Source organism: Protopterus annectens, chromosome 3.part0 (genome assembly GCF_019279795.1).
Source record: "Protopterus annectens isolate FY-2018-M chromosome 3.part0, PAN1.0, whole genome shotgun sequence".
In the NCBI taxonomy this organism is placed as follows: domain Eukaryota; kingdom Metazoa; phylum Chordata; order Ceratodontiformes; family Protopteridae; genus Protopterus; species Protopterus annectens.
The window spans coordinates 1,748,953,722-1,748,976,058 of record NC_056731.1 but is presented as its reverse complement, the minus strand read 5'-3'; the positions used below and the strand labels follow the sequence as shown (position 1 = coordinate 1,748,976,058).

Below are 22,337 nucleotides of genomic sequence, written 5' to 3'. Positions count from 1 at the left end.
ACACACACACACACACACACACACACACATACACACACACACTGACATCCAAAGAGACGCATTTTTACTACCCAGAGACAGAGACATGCAGACATGCATGCAGACAGTGAGACACAGTAGCTCTGAGAGCTCGTTTTATAGTGAAAGCAGAGGAAATTTTCACGTGTCCCATGCCAAATGCCCCACTCCATTCATTAAACACAATGCCCAGTATATATAAAGAACAAGTTATAGCTCACAGGTCGACGTTTCTTACAAAATATAACAATAAATAGATGTATTCACACAGGAATCCTCACTTAAGTATTTGGTGTCATGACTACCTACAGAAGCGTCACTGAAATGCATAAATGCATAATTATTTTTTGATTCAGAAATTCTTCTCCCCTGGCTTTCAAGTGAAATCACCTTTCAGGCAGTCATCAGTGTTTTCTTCCTTGTGGATCATATCTTCGTTATCCTGTTGCTATTCTGTACTGTGCACTGCCAAAATGGGGATTGCAAGGTCAGTTTCACTTGTGTCTATATGTATTCACAGACATTATCATGGACATTATTATTATAGCTACATTAGAAGGTGCTGCTTAGTGATCGTTGTATCAGGCCTACACAGTGCACCATGGGTCATTCTCCCACACTCCTCTAGGAGCTACCAGTGTGGCAGGGTGTCCAACCTTCCCTTTCCCATAGGATAAGCATATGACACTCATTTCCACACTCTATCTCTGGTTGCTTCAGGACCCAGGTTATAACTTAATTCAAGGTCATTTGGGTCAGCAGTCCTTTCTACTATGGAGCCAGCAGCCACTAATGCATAATTTCACCTATTTCACTGTACTATTTTCTTTAACTAACTGCAAGATTTCAAGGATAACAGTAGGTCACAGGAATAGATATTTTGTTACTTTTGTGAATTTTGCAATCATTTTCATAGTCTTAAGTCACTGCAATAATTCTACATTGCATTAGTTTAGTTTTGCTATTTAAACTGCAGTACTAGCAGAAATCATAATTGTGCAGGGGCCACTTAATGTAGATATAATACTTTTTTAGTTCATTAAAAAAGAGCAACTCATTGGGTCAGGCTGAATGAATACAGGAGATGTTCTCATGCACACAATTACATATTTTAAAATTATTTAGATGCAAACTAATAAAGTGTCCTTGGCTATGGTTAACATACAATGGTAACGCCAAACATTTTACTTCTTACTTTGTGAGCTATCAAACAAAACCATTTGCCCCAACTCATGGTGGTCCTTCAGCTAATACATTGTCAATAGTTTAAAGCAATTTCATAAAATCTCTGTTCATGTCTATAACTACCACTTTAGAAGATTGAGAATAAATATGCAAACTGGATAAATAACTTCTGTTATGCCTACCACAATGAATGTGTTTCTTTTCCCTTGCAAAAACCTGTTGTCACATGGTCAAAATAAGTAGTACAATTAAAATATTGAAGTTGATTAATCTCATTCAAGGAACAAATAACATTTTGTTTGAAATGTTATGAATAACACCAAGATGTTCACTTTAGTTCTTTGACCATGTGTGCACTATCTGAAAAGAGTAAATGGTTTAGTGTGGCAACTATGATTTACTTGGCAATCAGTGTTTCTGACAATATAACAGGATACCCTAGGGGTTCATTTATCTTCATTATATTTTACTCTCTATTTACTGGATTTATGATTCTGACAACTTTCATATCATCATTAAAATTATATGCTTCATGGAAAATAATAGCTTTCCCAGATGAAGGCTACATTGTTTTCCACTGGGCACTCCTACAGAATAGCTTTTAGCAGAAGCTGTTCACTATTTAAACAGTGTTATACCTGAAATAAATAACAGTTTAGAAACATTCACAATGTCTGCTAGAGTGATTTTTTATTCCTTAAAACAGATAAGGGCAATGACATAACAAAATAAGGAATGAGCAGATGGGGATTAATAGTATTATTACTGCCTGTAGCTAATAGCGGATGAACATTTAGAGGCCTATGACACAACACATACGCATGTATGTGCACGCGCACACACAGACACACACAGACAGACACACACACACACACACACACACACACACACACACACACATAGAGCACTCGGATATAAACTCTCTGTAGATGTTTAGTTATATCAGTGATTATATGATGACTGGTTGACATGTTACTTGTTCGACAAACAAAACAGCCACCAAAGCATGTCAAACAACTATCATATTGCATGCACAACACAGCCACACTCAGTACATTGAAAAAAGAAACAATTTTACTTTTCTGATGCACTACCCAAAATCTAACCACATTCAGCTCAAATTTGTCTGAATAGTAGTAGTGTTATGGAAGTTTTTTTCTAATTTAACATGTGCACATTAGTAAGGTGGGCACGGGGGCTTCACCCCACTGCTCTACCTTAGTAATATGTCCTGCCCTTAACCATAACCCTTCCCATAACACTAGTATGCATACATGTTAAATAAAAAAAAAAACTTCCCATAATAGTACCACTACACAAGACACCTTGGACAGACACCACACAGGAACACAGGCCCACACACACATATATACACATATGTACATACATACATACATATACTAAATCTATCCCTAACCTAACTGTAACTCTAACCAAGCCAAAAAAAAAAAAACACGTGCGCGCACACACACAGACACACACACAGACACACACACACACACACACACACACACACACACACACACACACACACACACACACACACACACACACACACTCTTATTCTATCCCCTTACCTAGTCCTTACTGTAACCCTATCCACTTCTGATTAGCGACCAAAGAATATATTTCTTTTCTGACAGGGAGCAAAAGCTACTGAATTACAAGTACACAACTCCTGAGATTTTACAATATGTTTGTCGAATCTTGTCATAGAAGTAGAGAATTCATATTTAGAGATGCAAAGAATGTAAGCAAGAGGTTAAAATCAGAGCTACTGAGAAAAAGTTAGGTATGAGTTTGGAGGAGACTGTGAGCTTTGTGAAGCGTAGGGAAAAGAAAAACAACTTATTTTCTGAGACAAAATTAGAACTATTGCTTCTTTTCTAGAGACTGGTGCTCTGGAAATCTTAAAATTTGTTATGATAACTTAGAAGAGTGATTTCTGTTAGCCAGGTTTTGAGAGACAAAGCCTGCAAAGTAAGAATGTGTTTTTATTTTATCTTTGGATTGCTTCTCTGCCTTTTCTAATTTCTCCACAACTTTTGGATTTCTAATGCCATGACGGGAATGGATCCCATTCCTAAGTCAAAGTCTGATTAAAGTTTATGAAATTAGTATTGTTTCAGTCTTGAATATCAACCAGAAGTGTTCTTAGCAGCACCTGCAATGTGCCCAATAATGACTCCTGCAATTTGTATGGAGTTACATGTATCGGTAACATATCTAAATATGATTGTAGATTCTTTTTTATAAGACCTGTTGCTCCTACTACTATTCAGAGTGTCTGGTTATCTTTCTCCCACCATTGTTCTAGTTTATGCCTGAAAATCCTGATATTTTATGACTTTGTGCCTCTCTGCATGCAAGACACTGTAGTCACTGGGTGTAGTGATTTCAATGATCAGTGCTACTTTTGTCTTCTCTTCCTGGTCCAATATATTTGTTTTTCTCGCATCTGTCTTTTAAACTGTTGGTAATGGGTGATCCCATGTGATATAAACTTCATCATTTTCTATGCTGCTTTGTGGCTCATGTTTCCAGTGTTTTTCAGCCACTTCAATATTATAATGTTTGCAGAATCCCCAGTGCAACAGTCTTGCCACATTATTATACATTTCAGTATATAGTCCTTCTGCCATTAGTATGTCACAACCAGCAACAAGATGCGCAAATGTTTCCAATTCTGTTTTACAAAACCTACATTTGTCTGTTTCTCCCACATGTTCAATGGACTTTGTAAACCAACATGTACAAAGTCTCTGCCAAATGAAACATTGTGACTGTTATTTAAAAGCGTGTACCAAGTTAAGTTGATGCTGTTACATCCTTTCTAAACTACTTATACAAAGTTAAAGAAAATAAGCTGCTGTTTCCTTAATTCTTCATTTGGAGCTGAGTAAAGAGTTATGTTTCCTGTTTTTTTATTTATTTTTTTTTCCTGCCCCAGCTAAGGGGTCAAAAACTGAATCTATAGCAGCCTACATTGATTTTCATTGCAGATACATTTTGGTTAATATTCCTCACATATTATGTGACTAATGGCATCTGTTGGAATTCTATAGAAGTTAGGGAAGATATGTGGTTGGTAGCAATTGATGTTGCTAGCCTGTTTTCTGTTATACCTCATGCCATTGGACTAGACATTTTTAGTGAAACATTAGTTCAGGATGGCAATCAGATGAACTCTAAAGTTAATTTATTATTAGAGTTTATGGAGATTGTTCTTCACAATAACTTCATCTATTTTGAGGGTGAATTGTTTAGTCAAATTTGGTGTTGTTATGGGTGCCAAGTGTTCACCAATTTATGCTGACTTAGTATTAGCTGAATGGGAAAGGAGGTTTGTTTTTACATCTCCTTTTTTATTCGTGTCATCTCATATTTTAGATTTTTGGTTGACATTTTAATTGTTTGAAATGGAAAGGAAGGACTAGTTCCTTCCTTTATTCATTATCTGTGTGGACCTACCTCATCATCTTTTTTCGGCTGTTCCCTTTAGGGGTCTCCACAGTGGATCATCTGTTTCCATTTCTTCCTGTCCTCTGCATCTTGCTTTGTCACACCAACCACCTGCATGTCCTCTCTCACCACATTCATAAACCTTATCTTAGGCCTTCATCTTTTCCTGTTACCTGGTAGCTTCATCCTTAGCATTGTTTTCCCAATATACTCAGCATCCCTCCTCATCACATGTCCAAACCAACATAATCTTGCCTCTCTGGCTTTGTCTCCAAACCTTCCAACGTGGGCTGACCCTCTAATATACTTATTCCTAATCCTGTCCACCCTCGTCACACCCAGTGCAAATCTTAACATCTTTAACTCTGCCACATCCAGCTCTAACTCCTGCCTTTTTGTCAATGCTACTGTCTCCAACCCATATAACATAGTCGGTCTCACTACCCTCTTGTAGACCTTCCCTTTCACTCTTACTGGTACTCGTCTGTCACAAATCACTCCTAACACTTTTCTCCACCCACTCTATCCTGCCTGTACTCTCTTCATCTCTCTTCTACACTCACCATTACTCTGAACTACTGACCCCAAGTATTTAAACTCATCCAGCTTTGCCACCTCTACTCCCTGCATCCTCACCATTCCTCTATCCTCCCTCTCATTCACACAAATATATTCTGTCTTAGTCCTGCTGACCTTCATTCCTCTTCTCTCTAGAGCATATCTCCATCTCTCCATGGTCTTCTCCACCTGTTCCCTACTCTCACTACAGATGACAATGTCATCTTCAAATATCATAGTCCACGGGGACTCCTGTATGATCTCATCTGTCAACCTGTCTATCACCACTGCAAATAAGAAAGGGCTCAGAGCTGATCCTTGATGTAATTCCAGCTCCACCTTAAACGAATCCGTCACTCCTACCGCAGACCTCACCGCTGTCACACTACCCTCGTACATATCCCGTACCACTCTTACATACTTCTCTGACACTCCCGACTTCCTCATACAATACCACAACTCCTCTCTAGGCACCCTGTCATATGCTTTCTCTAAGTCTACAAAAACACAATGCAACTCCTTATGTGGACCTACCTATTTTTTAAAATTCACTTACAGAATGCATAGTCACCAGATCGATTATTTGGATGTTTGCTTATACAAAAACAATAAGGGGAACAGGTTTCTTTCTACCGTCTACTGTAAGAAGACTTTTTCAAATTAATTTTTACACTTTAGTATTTGTCACACCTATCCCAGAAATAGACTGTGGTTAAAGGACAAATGGTTCAGATGTCCAAGTTGGCTATAGTTGACAGTGCATTTTCAGCTGAAATGAACAACTTGATAAATATGTTTAAAGAAAGACGGTATCTACCTACCCTATTAAAAAAAATAAGTAATTAGGTAAAAAGGGAGAGATCCAACAGATTATCCCCTATTCTGAGACCTGGTGGTATTTCGAAGACTTTTGAAAATACCATTACAAACAAGGATGTCAAAACATGTTCCATGGTAGTGCCTTTTAAATATGATGCCCCTACATTATTAGAACCCTTTGAATTGTTTGGAATATGGCACTTCCACCTGATGTCAGGACCAAACTGGGCAGTTTCCTGCAAATTGTTTACAGTAGGGGCAAGAATATTAAGGGTTCACTAGAAAGTAATTCCATATCTGAATGAAACAGTTGTAGGTAAATGATGGTTAAGTGGTGTATGTGTAAATTATGTAAATCTATGAATGATGGACCATATGTGACTGTGAAAAACTACAGCCACACTATTAGCTGTCCGGGAAGATGTAACTGTAATTCCAAAATGGTGGTCTACCTTTCTTCCTGTATATCATGTCAAGCGTTTTAAAACTACAAGAAGGTTAAAGGATTGCACTGGGAAACACATCAATAATATTAAAAACAAAAGGTCTGTGAATGTCTTATTTAGACATTCTGCAAAATTTACAGACTTTAAGAGGTTTTTATTTTTTATTATTGACAAAGTTCTTTTTGATGAGAGAGGAGGGGACAGTAAAGTATTTTGGAATATAAGGAGACATTATGGCAATTGAGGCTAGATGCAACTGACAAACCAGGCATAAATGACAGTTGTTCCATTATTGGCATTTTTAAAATTAGGGCTGGAACAGTTTAGGCAGCACTGTTTATTTACTCGTTTATTTATTTAAATAAAGTGGATTTATATAAATACATAACATACATCATCTCATTTTTAAAATTAACCTGCACTATTTTTTAAAAACACATTAACTCCTGAGATTGTGAAAATATTAATTGACTGAGTTTTATTAGAACATTTTTATTAGAATTCATACAAGCTTATTTAAGCTATCGATGTTGGATTTTTTAACGTTTAATTAATTAATTGATGATGTCAATAGTTTTACAAGGATGTTTGTATAATTAAAGGGATTTTGAAGTGCCTTGTTTGACTCTGATAAAGCTGTTATTTATTTAGGTGAAAATGCTTAGTTATTGTTGAATAAACCCTTCTGAACACACGTCCATTGTGCTGTACTTGTCCTTTCCTTTTCTTGGTTGGTTTTATTTTTTCGGTTGCTAGTTTGCCATATCACTATTCCCAAATCCTTTATACCATATCCTTTCATCAGTTGGCTGTATGATATGGCCTTGCTGAGCTGTTTAATGAGGCTACTGACATTGTTAAGATCGGTGAACAATGCAGACACACTTATAATGATCTGCAACTCAGAAGTAGGAAGAGGAATTTAGGAAGGAAAGGCAAGCGTGGTTTAGTATTTGCAGTTGCTACTATTTTTCAACGTGTAATTTTATTTAGTTTTTTTGCCATTATTCACAGGTATATTCTTAAAGACTATTCCTTTGACATATACCAGGGTAATGAAAGAGGCTAAGGTGGACTGTCTCTCTGCTGTGCCTGCTACCTGTCTATCTGTCATGGCCAAAATACTAATTGTGTAGTACTCTAGAGTTGTTCAGTTGTGAGGCATAGTGCACACCATGTGTCGTTTCTATTATCTTTTTTTATATATATATATATATATATATATATATATATATATATATATATCTATATATATATATATATCTGTATCTATGGATCTATGTTAGATTATCAAATTCAAAAGTCTGAAATTCATATGGCCAAAACCATATGATCGAAGTTTCAGAACTTCAAACATTAAAAAAAAAAATCTATTTTTGATGTTTTTGCAGGGGGCAAGCCCCCCTGCACCCCACCACCTGCTAATTAAATATACCAACTCTAAGATTGCACTACATTGTGGAAAAGGGTGAATTTTCTGTTCCACGATCTCCATTCAAAATTTTAAAACTTTGATTATATCGTCCCAACCATATGACTTTCAAAGTTTTGAAACTTATCTATCCATCTATAGATATATATATATATATATATATATATATATATATATATATATACTCTATATGTTTATATATATATATATATATATATATATATATATATATATATAAATAAAACGCTGGTGCTGGCAATTAAACTACGGCACAGCTTGAACAGAGAGATGTCTTTAATGTAAACATGCTTCTAGTCCTTATACTAAACAGAAGTATCACAATTTTAGTGGACATAAGATGTATGATGTCAATAGTGATACAAACATTTTTAACAGAGATTTTCTTGACAAATTTTTGAGAGATGAGTACGAATTTAAAAACGTTGATGAATATAATGTTGCTGCTAATGATGGGAGATGTCCCAGTTTATCTAATGAGTCTATCAAAGATATGATTAGTGTTCTAGGAAAGAAATTATTATCTATTAAGAATATAAAAATCGACAATGCTTATTTAGTAAAATGTATTGCTTTACAAATTGTTCCCAAGGGCTTAAGGTTTTTCAAACTGCCTTTGGGAGTAGAATATAATATAGGTATTATTAATGAATTTAACAAGTTGTTTGACAATTTTGGCTTTGATTATACGAAGTTGTTGATCAAGCAGAATGATGAAAAATTGTCTGTCCTAGTAAGAGAAGTGGATAAACTGAACCATGATATTATCAATAATGTTTTATTTAATCAGTGGAAAGATTTTTATGACAAACAATTTCATACAGTGGAACAGAAAGCTAAGAATATACACAATAGGAAGAGTAGGAAAATACAGCGTGATATGGAACAATATTATGCTAACAGGGCATATATTTGGCCACAAGATAGATCTGTGTTTGATGGAAATAGACATCATAGTTATAGGAATAGGACAAGACAAATGGATAAGAATACAAATTTTTCAGGGGGGCAGATTTTATCCTGCCCCAAAAAAGACATACAATTAGTGGAACAAGAAAGAGCATTAAATAGCTTGGCAACAGTTAATATAAATATGAATGTCATCAGTGAGACTGCAATTGAAACCTGCACATCTCCTAATCCAATAAAGAATTATTCAAATGAAAAAGATGACAATAATTCTGATTATTTAGGCGGAAAAAGTGTTTTGCATACTTTTAATGGATTTAATGTATTCAACTATACTGAATTTAATATTACTGAGGAATTTTTTACATTATTTAGCAAAGGAATGAAGTTCATTCCAAAAGCAGATTTTAATTTAGTAGACACCATCAAAGAAATAAAATTTTTTTGTAGAAGACTCAATTTAGCGATACAGTTTGATCATCAAGGGGACAACAAAACATTGGCAGCACATCAAGTTTTTAAAAAGAAAAGTACATATATTCCAGTTTCAAGCATACGGGTAATGAATTTTGAAAGAATGGTGTGCCAAGATGTTTATAGATTCAAAAGAAATGTTAAGAAAGGGAAGGTATATAACAACGCCTTCAAGGACAACTTGTCTAAAGAAGAACGTGCTTGCCTTAACCAACTTATGAATAATAATGAAATTAGATTAATGAAGCCAGACAAAGGGGGCGGTATTGTGGTATACAATTCATTTGATTACATGAGTGAAATACATAATATCTTAAACCAATCAGGTAATTATGAAGTTATTTCATTAAATGAAATCAATATAGGGTATAAGAGAATAGATTTGACCCTGGAAGAATATTTGATTGATAATAGAATAACTAATGAGATTTATTCATTTTTGAAAGTAGAACATCCAACGTTGGCCAATATTATAGGTATACCTAAGGTACACAAAAGATTAACTCACCCTCCATTTTGACCTATCATCTCTGGATCTAAGTCTAAAACATATAACATGGGTGTGGTCATTGATAGATGGACTAAATCTATTTATGAAAACATATTACATTTAACCAAGGATTCTTGGAATTTTTTTGAGCAAACTTACACCTGAAATTTGGAATGCAGGACTCATTTTCATCACTATTGACGTGGTTGATTTATTTTCATGTATACCCAGAGAGATCAGACTTGAATATTTTTGTAACAGTTTGAGAAAATTTTCCAACATGAGTTGGGATAAAATTTGTCTAATTACTGACATGATGGGATTAATTTTGGATCACAATTATATCCACTTTCAAGGAGAATTTTTTAGACAGTGTAATTGGTAGCTATGGGGGCATCATGTGCCCCTATTTTTGCTAATCTAGTCATGTTAGAATGGGAGACAGATTTTTTATTTAAAAGCTCATTTTATTCCGATATTGTTTTTTACACCAGATATCTGGATGATTTATTTATTTTATGGAAGGGTACACATGAGAGAATAAGGGCATTAATGGATTACATCAATGGTATCACAGAATTTTTAAATTTACACATCACATCAGTGATGAGGGCATAGCCTATTTGGACACTTTTATCAGTCATGCCATTGGGGGATTTGCATCTAGAATATACAGGAAGACCACCTTTTCTAATGATTATATTGAATTTGATAGCAATCACCCACCCTATATGTTCAAAAATGTTTTTAAGGGACAGTGCATAAGGGCTGCCCGCATGTCATCTACCAGAGAAGTTATGGAACAGGAACTTCAGCTTATATTCAACATGTTTAGAAATAGGGGTTACCCATTAGTTCTATTAAAAGATGTAGTCACATATGTGAAAAAACCATGGGGTATTAAATATCTACCTTTATTAGGTAGAATGTTTAAAGTTGCTAACACTGATACAGGAATGAATAATTCTTCAGCTTGTGATTTAAATAATCGAGTATGTGTCTTGATTTATACCACATATGTACAATACATTAGAGACATGGTTAAACAACATTGGAATTTGATTACAGTTAATGATGAAACAGGTTCTATATTGGGAAGGAGCCCTAGGTTTGTATACAAAACAGCTCCAAATATTAAAAAGTTATTGGAAAAGACAGCAAATTCAACTTATTCTAAAAAGAAATTAACGGGTGCTACAAAATGTGGATCTTGTAAGCAATGTAGAAATATAAATGAAGTGGTGGACATTAAGTTAGAGGATATCAACAGGACACACGTGAGATGCAGGGCAGGTAACTGTAACACCAAACAGGTAGTATATTTAACTACCTGTACAGCCTGCCCAGCATTTTACATAGGAAAAACTGAGAGACAGTTAAGGAAACGTATATATGAGCACTTCTACAAAATTAAGACGAAGGATAAAAATAATGCATTGTATAAACATATTTGTATGGAAGATGATACACATCAATTTAAGTTTGCTGTAATTGATCAAGTGGACATTTTGGCACAAGGTGGGAACTGGAAAGCACTTTTAGCAATGAAAGAGAGTAAATGGCAAATATTAACAGATGCCACAAAATTTCCTGGCATCAACGATAGTATAAGTATTAAACCATTTCTCACCTTGATGTAGTGTAGTGTAGTATTCCATTTCATCACACATTTTACTTTTTATTACTCATTCATTGTTTTTTGTATTAGCATACATCATCAATTATTTATATGTACAGCTTAAGGTATAGCTAGTAATATTTCATTCATTATATATATTATATATATTATATATTTTATATTTTAAATTATAATATACATTTTATATATTTTATATAAATCATATGTACATGCATATTTTATATCATATTTTATTTAACGTAGATCAATTGATTATGTGTATGTGCAAATGCATCGATTTTTATGTATTTTTATCCATTCATTCTATATATATAGATATATATATATATATATATATATATATATATATATATATATTGATATGTCTCTTTAAAGTTAATTCAAAAATTTTGGCGCCAAAACATGTATTTAAACAAGTGATTTTATATGCTATATGGTTCTGAAGAAGTCTGTTGATTACAGATGAAAGCGCTTAACCATATTTGTTTGCAACATGAAGATTCGTTTTTACTGTGTTTTTACTGTGTGGAAACCAGATGAACTGCTTTTAACAGTGTGGATTACTGTTTACATTAAAGACATCTCTCTGTTCAAGCTGTGCCATAGTTTAATTGCCAGCACCAGCGTTAACATTTTCGTTTTCACTCTTCTTGTGTTGGATACTTATATATATATATATATATATATATATATATATATATATATATAATCTATATGTTTATATATATATATATATATATATATATATATATATATATATATATATAAAATACTGTAGCTTAGCTGTGAAGCTGTGGGAACATTTTCTTGAATGAGCTATCATGCATGTGGTACTGTAACATAGTTGTAAAGCATGGGCACACGTCCATGTATTTATGTCATGCATGCACATGTGGAGTGGTCGAGTAATTGTGAAGATGCAAGCACATTTCCAGGCTTCTTTTACCATGCATGTACATGTGGGAGTGTAGCTTTGCAGTGGTATCTCACCTACAGCTGTATGAGAATGCTGTTTTGTTTGTGGGAGGTCATTCGTGATGGCTATCACAGACCACAGGAGGTAGCTAAGGCATGCAGCACAGAACTGCAGCTGCTAGTATTGCACTTACCTAGTATTTTGTACTATATTACTTTCATAGGACATAATAATTAATACTACCATTCTTGCAAGTCATGACACCATAGGCATACCAGCCACCTCAAGCCCTTGTCCCTATGGCAGGTGAGAAGGCTGGGAATGTTTTCGTGTGCGGGGGGGTTCATCTTTTCCCAGGCAGGTAATCTGAAGCAATTGCCTAATGAAGCGCAGAGTTTAGTGCAACTGGAGGTGCATTAGGCAATTGACATTATGATGGCTCTGGACAGACAGCACCATCTAAAGAATAAACATTTCCCCTAGGATGTTCTAATGATTACTTTGCTTGGGTCTAACCTTCAGTGTATTAGGGTTCCCTAGTGTATAGTAGAATGTTCAAGCACTGCCTCTGTCATTAGGAGGAGGGGTCAGTCCTGAGGTAGGTTTCCTATTTCCCATCTATTGGTCTAAAATACACTTAAACAGGGTCATGGAAGGGCTTTGTTTTATGTATATGGGGAGTCAGTTCCATAGTAGTCATATTCTCTGGGATATATATGTGTCCCTCCAGACCATTCTGTTTATGTTGCAGAAGAGTTTGAGATCTCTGGACCAGGTATTTCTAATACCACTGGACTTGTGGATGTGCAATAAGTCCATTAGTGCTGGGTCTATGGATGCCTTATAAGCCAGTCAAAGGTCACCTGTCAGCAGTCTTTATGAGACCGAGTGTATTGACAGGGCTTTGAGGTGGTTCATGTATGTCATGTGACTTAGTACCACTTTTCTTTTTGTAAGGAACCTCTTGTTGCAATTGCCTGAACAGGTACATACCAAAGGAGGTATTGTGCTCTACGATGGACCTAATGAGAGCTGTGAAAGTGAGACAATGCTCTGTCTGGACTTAGATTTTATCCCTTTATTTATTTATAGAAAGACTTCCTTACAACAGTGGGCATGTGTTAACCTTAGGTTACTGTTAATGTAAGTACAGGGTCTACTCTTAGGGGAGTATAGTCAATTTGAAAATTCACATTCTTCCAAAGTACACATTAATGCACTTTTTGCATTTAGTTTTAGTCCATGACTCTAACACATTATTTCTTTGGGACAAGCCCTCCTGTAGGATCATTGAGTCATTGGGGGATTCATTGACTGTTCACAGGTTGTAGTCATCCACAAAGTTGATTGACAATAGGTCCTCAATGTTTGCTTTGAATTCCGAGAGGAGGATGCTAAATAAAAATAGATCCAGAACAGGGTCCTGTGGGACCTAAATTGTGGCAGGGCTTTTTGTTAAGATGGAAAGCCCTGTCCTGACTACCTGTGTCCTATCTCTGAGCCAGTTTCTAGTACATAAGGTGACATAGGGGTCTATTCCTAGTTTGGCAATTTTATCCATAATACCCAAGTTGGATATAATGTCAAAGGTCTTGTTCAGGTGAAGGTAGGCAGTGTTTACTGTCTTCACTTGATTGGTCACTTTGATGATTTTTTTTTCATTTAAGTCCACTGGGTTGACAAAATATGACTTGCCCTTGATAAAACCAAACTGTGATAGGTCCAGTGTTTTGAGGCTTCTTATATCCTTATTCATTAGTTCTATGATAAGTCTTTCTGTGTCTTTACGTATGGGGCTAGTCAGACTAATGGAATGGTAATTGTGCATATCAGTGGATGGCCCTACCTCATGCAGGGTTATGAATGTTGAGAGCCTGCATTCACTTTGTACAAAGTTAGTTTGGAATCTGAAGTTGAAAAGTGTTGTTAGTGCCATAGAAATATCTTATTTCATGCTATTTAGGATGCATCCTGGGATATAGGCAGGGCCCATTGAAGTAGTATTTTTGACCTTTGTGAGTGTCTCCAAGACTTGGTCCTGTGTGATAGCTGAGGTTGTATAGTTCCTTGATATTTCTTGTGAGATTACTAAGAGTTGGGGGTTGAAGTTTGAGCTGAATTTGTCAGCTAGTAGGTTTGTTATATCCATAACTTCCTAATAGGTGGCTCCATTTACAGTTAGCTCAGCACACTGCTTTGTACTGCTCTTCAGATTGCAGATAGAGCCAAAGAAGGCTTTGTGCTTATCCTTGGCCTTTGTTGCTATTTTTAACAGATTTGGCCTTGGTAGTTTTCACTATGTTCATTAATTGCTTGTTTAATTTGGTGATTATATTCTTGTTTTGCTTGGGTTGCACATTTTATTTTTTCTTCCATGTGTTATACACTTAATTTATGCTATGATACCGCTAAGGTGGTTGGTTTTTATGGTATCGTCTGCACTAGCTTCTCTTGGGGACAGCTGCTTCTGTGTAATTATGTTCAAGTTGGTAAAAGTTAGCAGTGCATGTTTCCACATAAGCAATTGGGTGGGATTTCAGTCTAGCTAGGGAGTTACTTAGAAGTAGGAAATTAGTCTTGGAGAAGTTTTTAAAAGTACTTGGGTCTGGGTGGGACTCTGGTTTTATCTTTATTATAAGGCAGGCAGACATATATTGTGCACCCCCCAAATGACACCAAAAGTTAAACCAATTATTAAAGTTAATTATCTTCTGATTCCCAGCATTGAAACAATCTCATTATTAAGACCTTCTCAGGAAAACAATTTAAAAATATACTCAAACAGTCCCTGCATCATAGAACTTCCTTCCAAATGACATCAGAATGATAGGCTTCAAAATAAAACTAAAACTGAAGTTGATGAGGCTAATAACTGTAACTGCTTTAGAGATAATTTATAAAACATAAAATTAATTTAATTGCCCTGTTAAAAACCTTGCCACAGTTTTACTTGCCTGTTTACTTCAAATGCTCTCAGTCTCACTACATGCACATATGCAAATTATATTCATTTAGTTATTATTTTATTGCATTTGTTTATCAGGAAAGTCTGGGCAGATAACCCATTTTAAGTGAAGGCCTAGAAGAAAAGTTCAAGCAAACATTGTACATTCATAAATCATACATTTTAAAATGCTTCCAATGATACTTTTAGGTGGCTTGTTTAGTTGTATTTTTTGTAGTATTAAGTTTATTCATCAGATGTCTTGCTTAACTTACTTTTATTTGCTTGCTTTATTTGCTTAATGCTTGGATTAACTTGCTAGTTAATTTCTGTCAGGTCAGGCAATCCAACAAATGTATTATTGTGGAATATCACATTAAAAATGTATCCAAGTGTTAGTTTATGTTTGCTACTATAAACTGTTGTTGTACAACTTGTTAAAATATTTACTGTAAATTAATGCATATCATTACCTGTAGCTCATGCAGGAGCCTGGGTAATGACTGAAAAGGATTAGTCCACAAAGCCCACCTATTTGGTCAACAAATTGTAAAATAAATAATTAAACAGATCAAATCAATCAGTCAATCAATCAATCAATCAGATCAATCAATCAATCAAGCAAATCAATCAATGAAATCCTTCTATATATTAATTCATTAGCAGAAGAGACACTCCAAAGAGCTGTTGAAGAGGTAAATGGATACTTGGAGGGCAATGTGAATATAACTAATGACCTTTTAGTGAGGGTCAAATGTAAAAAGGGCAAGATAAGATTAAAGTAGCTCCTAAATAGCTTAATGCAGCATATGTTTAGCTTAAATAGAAAATTAGATGGCAAAGTCTTAAATATATGGGTAATAGTTAATGTCAGAAGGACTGAAGCTTGATACAGACAAAAGTTTAAAATATTAGGCAAATGGCAAAGGCAGAAGATTAGCAAACGTTACAGAAGTTTCAGAAATAATGCGATATCTTGCAAAGTTTATACCTAATATGTCTTAAATACCTATGCTTCAAAGAAAACTGATAGAGCAGATGTAGCATAAAAATGATGTTTTTTTGCTCAAATAATTTTATTAATTCTTTCCAAATAAAATAAAAATAAACATTTACATTTAAAGCAAGAATAAATTATAATGAACTATTTACAAAATGTACAAATGGCCTCAAACCAAATATGAAAAAAGGAAAAACAATCTGAAATACAGAAACAAAGAGAGTTACACATTGTTAGAATAGTCGTTTTAGTTCTTCTCCACTTTAAGTAGGTAAAATTGTGTCTGTTTTAAGTGTCTCAGTAAGGGAGAGAACTTTCTCTCAAGGATTTTTAATGCATTTCTTAGGAAAGATTCTCATTTCCTTGGCTCTTATTTCCAACAGCGCTACATCTTTCAATAGGGTTAGAATATCATCAAGAGTTGGAATGGAGGAGGAGTTCCATTTTCTTGTTATGCATTTCTTAGTAACTGCCATTGTAGTCCAAAGAAGATAAAGGTCTTTGTTTTTCGTAGCAATAGTTTAATTTATATTCAGAAGAATTAATGACTTTGACAAAATAAAAGAATCGGTAAAAATGGCTTGTAGAAATTCACCAATATCTTCGCAAAATTTCTTAATGTGAGTACATTCATACATAATATGAGACCAATCAGCCTTACATTTTGAAGAACATCTCCAACACGTTGTATCATTAGAATTGTTGAATCTGGCAATTTTGTTGGGTGTATAGAAAGCTCTATGCAGAAACTTCCACGAAAAAAATTCCAAACTTGCATATTGGAGGTTAATTTAATAGAATATACAATACTAGTTTTATTCTTATTGTGAACAATAAAGGATGTTCTTTAGTAATAAGATTCCAAAACTTCTGATTAGGATTGGCTTTGTAATTAATAATGATTTTTATATAATTTTGAAGTTAAATTTGTCCAATTAAAATCTTTATATAGTACTTCGTGTAAAAAAAAATATGAGTTTAGGTATGTATTTAAAGGAAGAGTTGTCTATTGTTCTGCATAGATCATGTGCCTAGTGAAGTAGTCTGCTAAGAGCTAACCAATCTGAATTTGATAAATCAAAATGATGTTTTGAAATGCTGAATAAACTACTGACAATGGTACCACAGTTAAAATATTATGAGATACATTAAGCACTTTTTTGCATGTATATGCAAGTCAGAATCATATAGGAGCCATACTCCTACAAAAGAACAGGCCACCTGTCTGAGGGTCAAGAATACTGACAGGTTCGAAACTTAAACTGTCCATAAAGCACATTCCATATCAGCTGTTTAAACAGGGCTCATCCACTCACGTTCTAAATTTGCTCCATTGTGAATTGTTCACCTGGTTTTCTGTACTTTTTATTCTACTTCATTGTTTTTATTTTCAGTCTCTTTGTCTTGTTCACCTATCGCCTTGTAAAATGTACTTGAATGTGAGACAGTCTGAGTGACAATATGTTGGGTCTAACCTAGTACTGTATATTGCATGGCATATAAAATAACAAGAAAGAGAATTTGTCCATCTTTATTTGCTGTTCAAGCCAAAAGAATGTTGCCCCTGTTTGGGTGCATGGTTTGGTATGCATATACCTAATGTACACTGTGGTAGCTACAGATGTATTATATTGATAAATATATACACTAGGTTAATTTTGCTTAGTGTTTGTGATATCGTCACCCTGTTTCTTAACTCATATTCATTCATCCCCTCATTAATTCTCTGATTACCTACTTATTGCAATTTGGGGTTGCTGCAGCCTCAGAACTTACTCATATGCTAAATGGGTACAAGGTAGAGAAACTAATTCTGGACAGCATACCAGTGTACAGCAGGAGAAGCATACACACACACACACACACACACACACACACACACACACACACACACGTCGTACATGGGTAATTTGTGTTACTATCAATTCATGTACATCATGTCTTAGGGATGTGGAAGAAAGGGTTTTATATTAGAACATTGAGGTTTTAAACCTTCGAATGTTCTAATATCAAACCCTATGCAGCGAAAACTTAAAATATCGAAGCAACAGAAACCCAAATTTTTTCCTAGGGAAAGAATTTGGTTGACTGTTTCTGTTGCTTTGGTATTTTCAGCGCTGTGGTGGAAAGTTATGGGTCGGGTTCAGGTAAGTGTGTGATTGTGTAGATGTGAGGGTTAGGGCGGGTTAGGTGAGTTAGGGTTAGGGAGCGGGTGAGGTGAGTGTGCGATAGTGACGGACCTTAGGGTTAGGGTTTGAGTTAAGGTAAGTGGATAGTTAGTGGTGTGTGTATAGTTTAGTGTAGGGTTAGGTGTAAGATTTTAGGTGTATGTCTGTGGATTGCTGCTTGTTTGGTGTGCTTGTGTTGTGTATATGTGTTTTGGAACAGCAGTTTTTTTCCCTAGGAAAAAAATCACTGTTCTGACAGCTTGAGATTGTAAGCCTACGCTTACATAGCGTTGATTAATCACCGTTCACTTTTTTAAGTGGTCGGTGATCTAATATAGACCCAAAGAAAGAGGGACACCTGGTGAAAACTTACTCAGACACAGGATGGGCATGCAGACTTCATGCAGAAAGCTTCTTAGGGAGAATAAACTGGAAAACTAAACATTGTTTGTGCAACAACATTAACTGCTATGCGACTTTGTCAGCTTCTATTCCATGAAGTGTTCTTGCATTTTGTTTTTACACTGTTAGTTACTAAATTTGGATATTTGCTGTGTAGGACATCTTGAATCAGAAACAACAATGTTGTTGATTAATTGCCATGATAACTGAGTATTGTCATATAACTGGTCCATAAACCCTAATACTCAGAATCATAAATAAGATAAATAAATATTCTCCTACCTCATCTTCTGAAAGTGAAGGGTCCTCATCTCGAGACTTGTATTTTATGAGGACTCCTCTCTAAAAATTAAAAAATAAGAAAAAAAAAATTCAGGCTTTTGCCTTCCAATGAATTTTCTGCTGTAAGCAGTCACATACTTTGAAAATAGTGTTCATTCTACATAGGATGCACCTGAAAACAGGTAGGCATCATCTTGTGCCAATATTATGATAGTAAAGATTATCTAAAATAAAATGAAATAAATATAATCCAGGTTTGTCTGATCAGTGATGCATTTCGTGACCTTTTCTTTTTAATAGCGAATCGTAAGGACACCATAATAGGCTATTTTAACATTTTTAATTACTTGGACATTTCTCACAAGTGACTAGCTCACCTGCAGAGATATACTAATTGTAAAACCAGCAAGTTAACACACTCATCATGCCTCTCTGTACATATTACTGACAAGATGACTAACCCAGCATTTATGAAAAAATTAAGAGAAGACTCCAATAGAACTGATTCTGCTTCCAAGGTATTATTTTATGTTGAAATAATTTTTGCTCAGACTGCATTCAATATACAAAAGAAGTCAAGATTTTGGAGTAGCAAACCAAATCCTGTAGCAGAATGAAGTGGGACAGCAAACATGCAGAAACACTCAGTAAAGGCAGTTAAAGGACTGCGTGTCTTTGTCTTGTGTGTTTATTTGTGAAAGACTTTCCCAAATGACTGTGGTCCTGAAGCAACCCCCTCACCTTCCAGACAACTCCAGGCTTTTCCTTCATCTCTGTTACAACTATTTTTAGTTTGTTCCTTACTTTGATTATGTCTAACAACAGATGAATTAATTTTCATACTTTCCAATCTTTGCCCAGTTAAATTATATCCTCTGTTATTAACTCTTCCTTGTAATTAAGTAAAAATTATTTGGCAGCAATATTTTCAAAGTGAATAGAGATGCACTGTACATCTACTTTGCTAATCCCTGTATGTAATTGTAGGTCTCAGCTGTATATTTTCACTTCACACAGCTACTGATGACTCCTAGTCTGCCTTCATATGTTTGTTCTGCACTACTCTTCATATATGTATTATTTTTCATCCTGTAAAGTGTTTCAATCTGGGATATGGTTTTGCAAGGATACATGAAAGCATCATATAGTAGGTTAACAATAGCATATTGCAAAGTGAGAACTGTGATAGACTATTGCACACCCTTGATCACCTGAAGCATGATGAAATTACTTAAATCCTCCCTTCGACAGAAAGTGAGAGTTTATGACAGTGAATGCCTTGAAGCATTTTAATTTGCTTTTGCAAAATACCTTACATGCATGTTCTCTCCATGCTTGTTATGTTGAAACATCTTCTTTGCTCCATTGAACCTTATGGATTTTGTCATCCGCAATCTAGTAGCCTTTGGATGATTGACCAGCGCATTCAGGCTTGAGGCGAATGTCTAGACTAAGACAGTTTCACTCAAAGGTCCTCAGTGGTAGATCATTTATCTTCACATTTCATATTTTAACATTAGTATTACCTGATCATTTGAAGACAAAAACATCACAGGACTCTTCACTTAGGTCTAGATCTGCATTTAGCCATCTAGCCCACTGTTTGTAGCTGCTGTATAACACTCTTCACACATTAAATCATGTCATGCATATAAATCTCCTATGGGAAACATACCCTTAGACATATTTACAAGCCTTGTTAACACATTAGTGTTCATTTGACATTTACATTAAGGCGGGGTGCTCTTTAGCAGCTGTGACAATGACTGATGCAATGCATGTTGGGATACCCTCTACCTATCACTTATGAGGAAGAGATTTGTAAAGATCCTATAAATGTAGAATGTTGCACCATCTGTCTGGTGGAGAAATGTATCCAGCATAGGCAAATGTTAAAAAAAAAAAACATTATCATCATCATCATCTTCTTTTGGCTGTTCCATTAGGGGTCGCCACAGCAGATGACCTGTTTCCATTTCTTCCTGTCCTCTGCATCTTGCTCTGTCACACCAACCACCTGCATGTCCTCTCTCACCACATCCATAAACCTTATCTTAGGCCTTCCTCTTTTCCTGTTACCTGGTAACTTCATCCTTAGCATCTTTTTCCCAATATACTCAGCATCCCTCCTCAGCACATGTCCAAACCAATGTAATCTTGCCTCTCTGGCTTTGTCTCCAAACCTTCCAACCTGGGCTGACCCTTTAATATACTTATTCCTAATCCTGTCCACCCTTGTCACACCCAGTGCAAATCTTAACATCTTTAACTCTTGTTAAAAAAAAAAACAATGTATTATATTGAATCTCAACATTCAGATGTATAACCGTAACAGCCAATATTGAGAAAGTTGAACTACTATAATTAGATCAATCTCTATAAATCTATAAACATATAAACTCCAGAAGAAAATAAACTCTTGCTGTAGCCAAGTGAAAATTTGGTTGTTTTCATGGTTTTTAAGATAGATTTTGCTCCAAACCCAATCAATTTTGGCATGATTTTAACTCTGGTAAAAGAGATTTACCTAATCCTGCCCAGACTCAGTTCTTCAAGAATTAATTAATTAGTGTTAACAGTTTTTCATTAATGCTTTTTTTTCTTTATTACCCCCCCCCCCCCCCAGATTAGTCTGGAACTAGCATGCCAAATAAATTGCATAGAATCTCTTGTGTTATTTTCACCCACAGAGTGCAACATTATGAAGAAAAAATACTTCCTCTATAGCTGATGGCTGTCCCAAAGATATTTAAAAGCCTATTTCTTGACTGGCTTCAGTCTAAATAAACTGTTGCATAATACATATCTATATCTATCTCTATCTACATTTTATACACACACATATATATGATATAATATAATATATATATATATATATATATATATATATATATATATATATAACTATAATATATAAGTAACTTTGAAATCCCATGCCATTGACATATAATGGGATTTCCATTGGTCCCGCCTAATACATTTTATCAGACCTCTAATTTTGTAGTCACATTTAATATGGATTTTTACTATATAAGAAATATTGTGTGTACGAATTGGAATATTATCACACAAGATAAGGAACTATTGGAGAAATTAGGAACAACTCCACAATTTACTACAAGAAGGGACAAAAACTTGAAGAATGTGTTTGAAAGTATACAAAATATGGGTAAGA

General features: G+C 35.0%; 1 protein-coding gene across 4 annotated transcripts in view; it reads right to left on the bottom strand.

Moving 5' to 3' along the window:
• PAG1 (phosphoprotein membrane anchor with glycosphingolipid microdomains 1) overlaps window positions 1–22,337 on the bottom strand; it is a 1,294,572-nt gene that overhangs the window by 52,730 nt on the left and 1,219,505 nt on the right. For 3 of the 4 annotated variants that reach the window (XM_044065772.1, XM_044065771.1, XM_044065773.1), the window contains one exon: window positions 19,163–19,222. The exons of the other annotated variant lie outside the window; for it this stretch is intronic. In XM_044065772.1, the coding sequence (XP_043921707.1) occupies window positions 19,163–19,222 (60 nt within the window). The remainder of the gene's footprint in view (window positions 1–19,162; window positions 19,223–22,337) is intronic. 4 annotated transcript variants of the gene reach the window in all.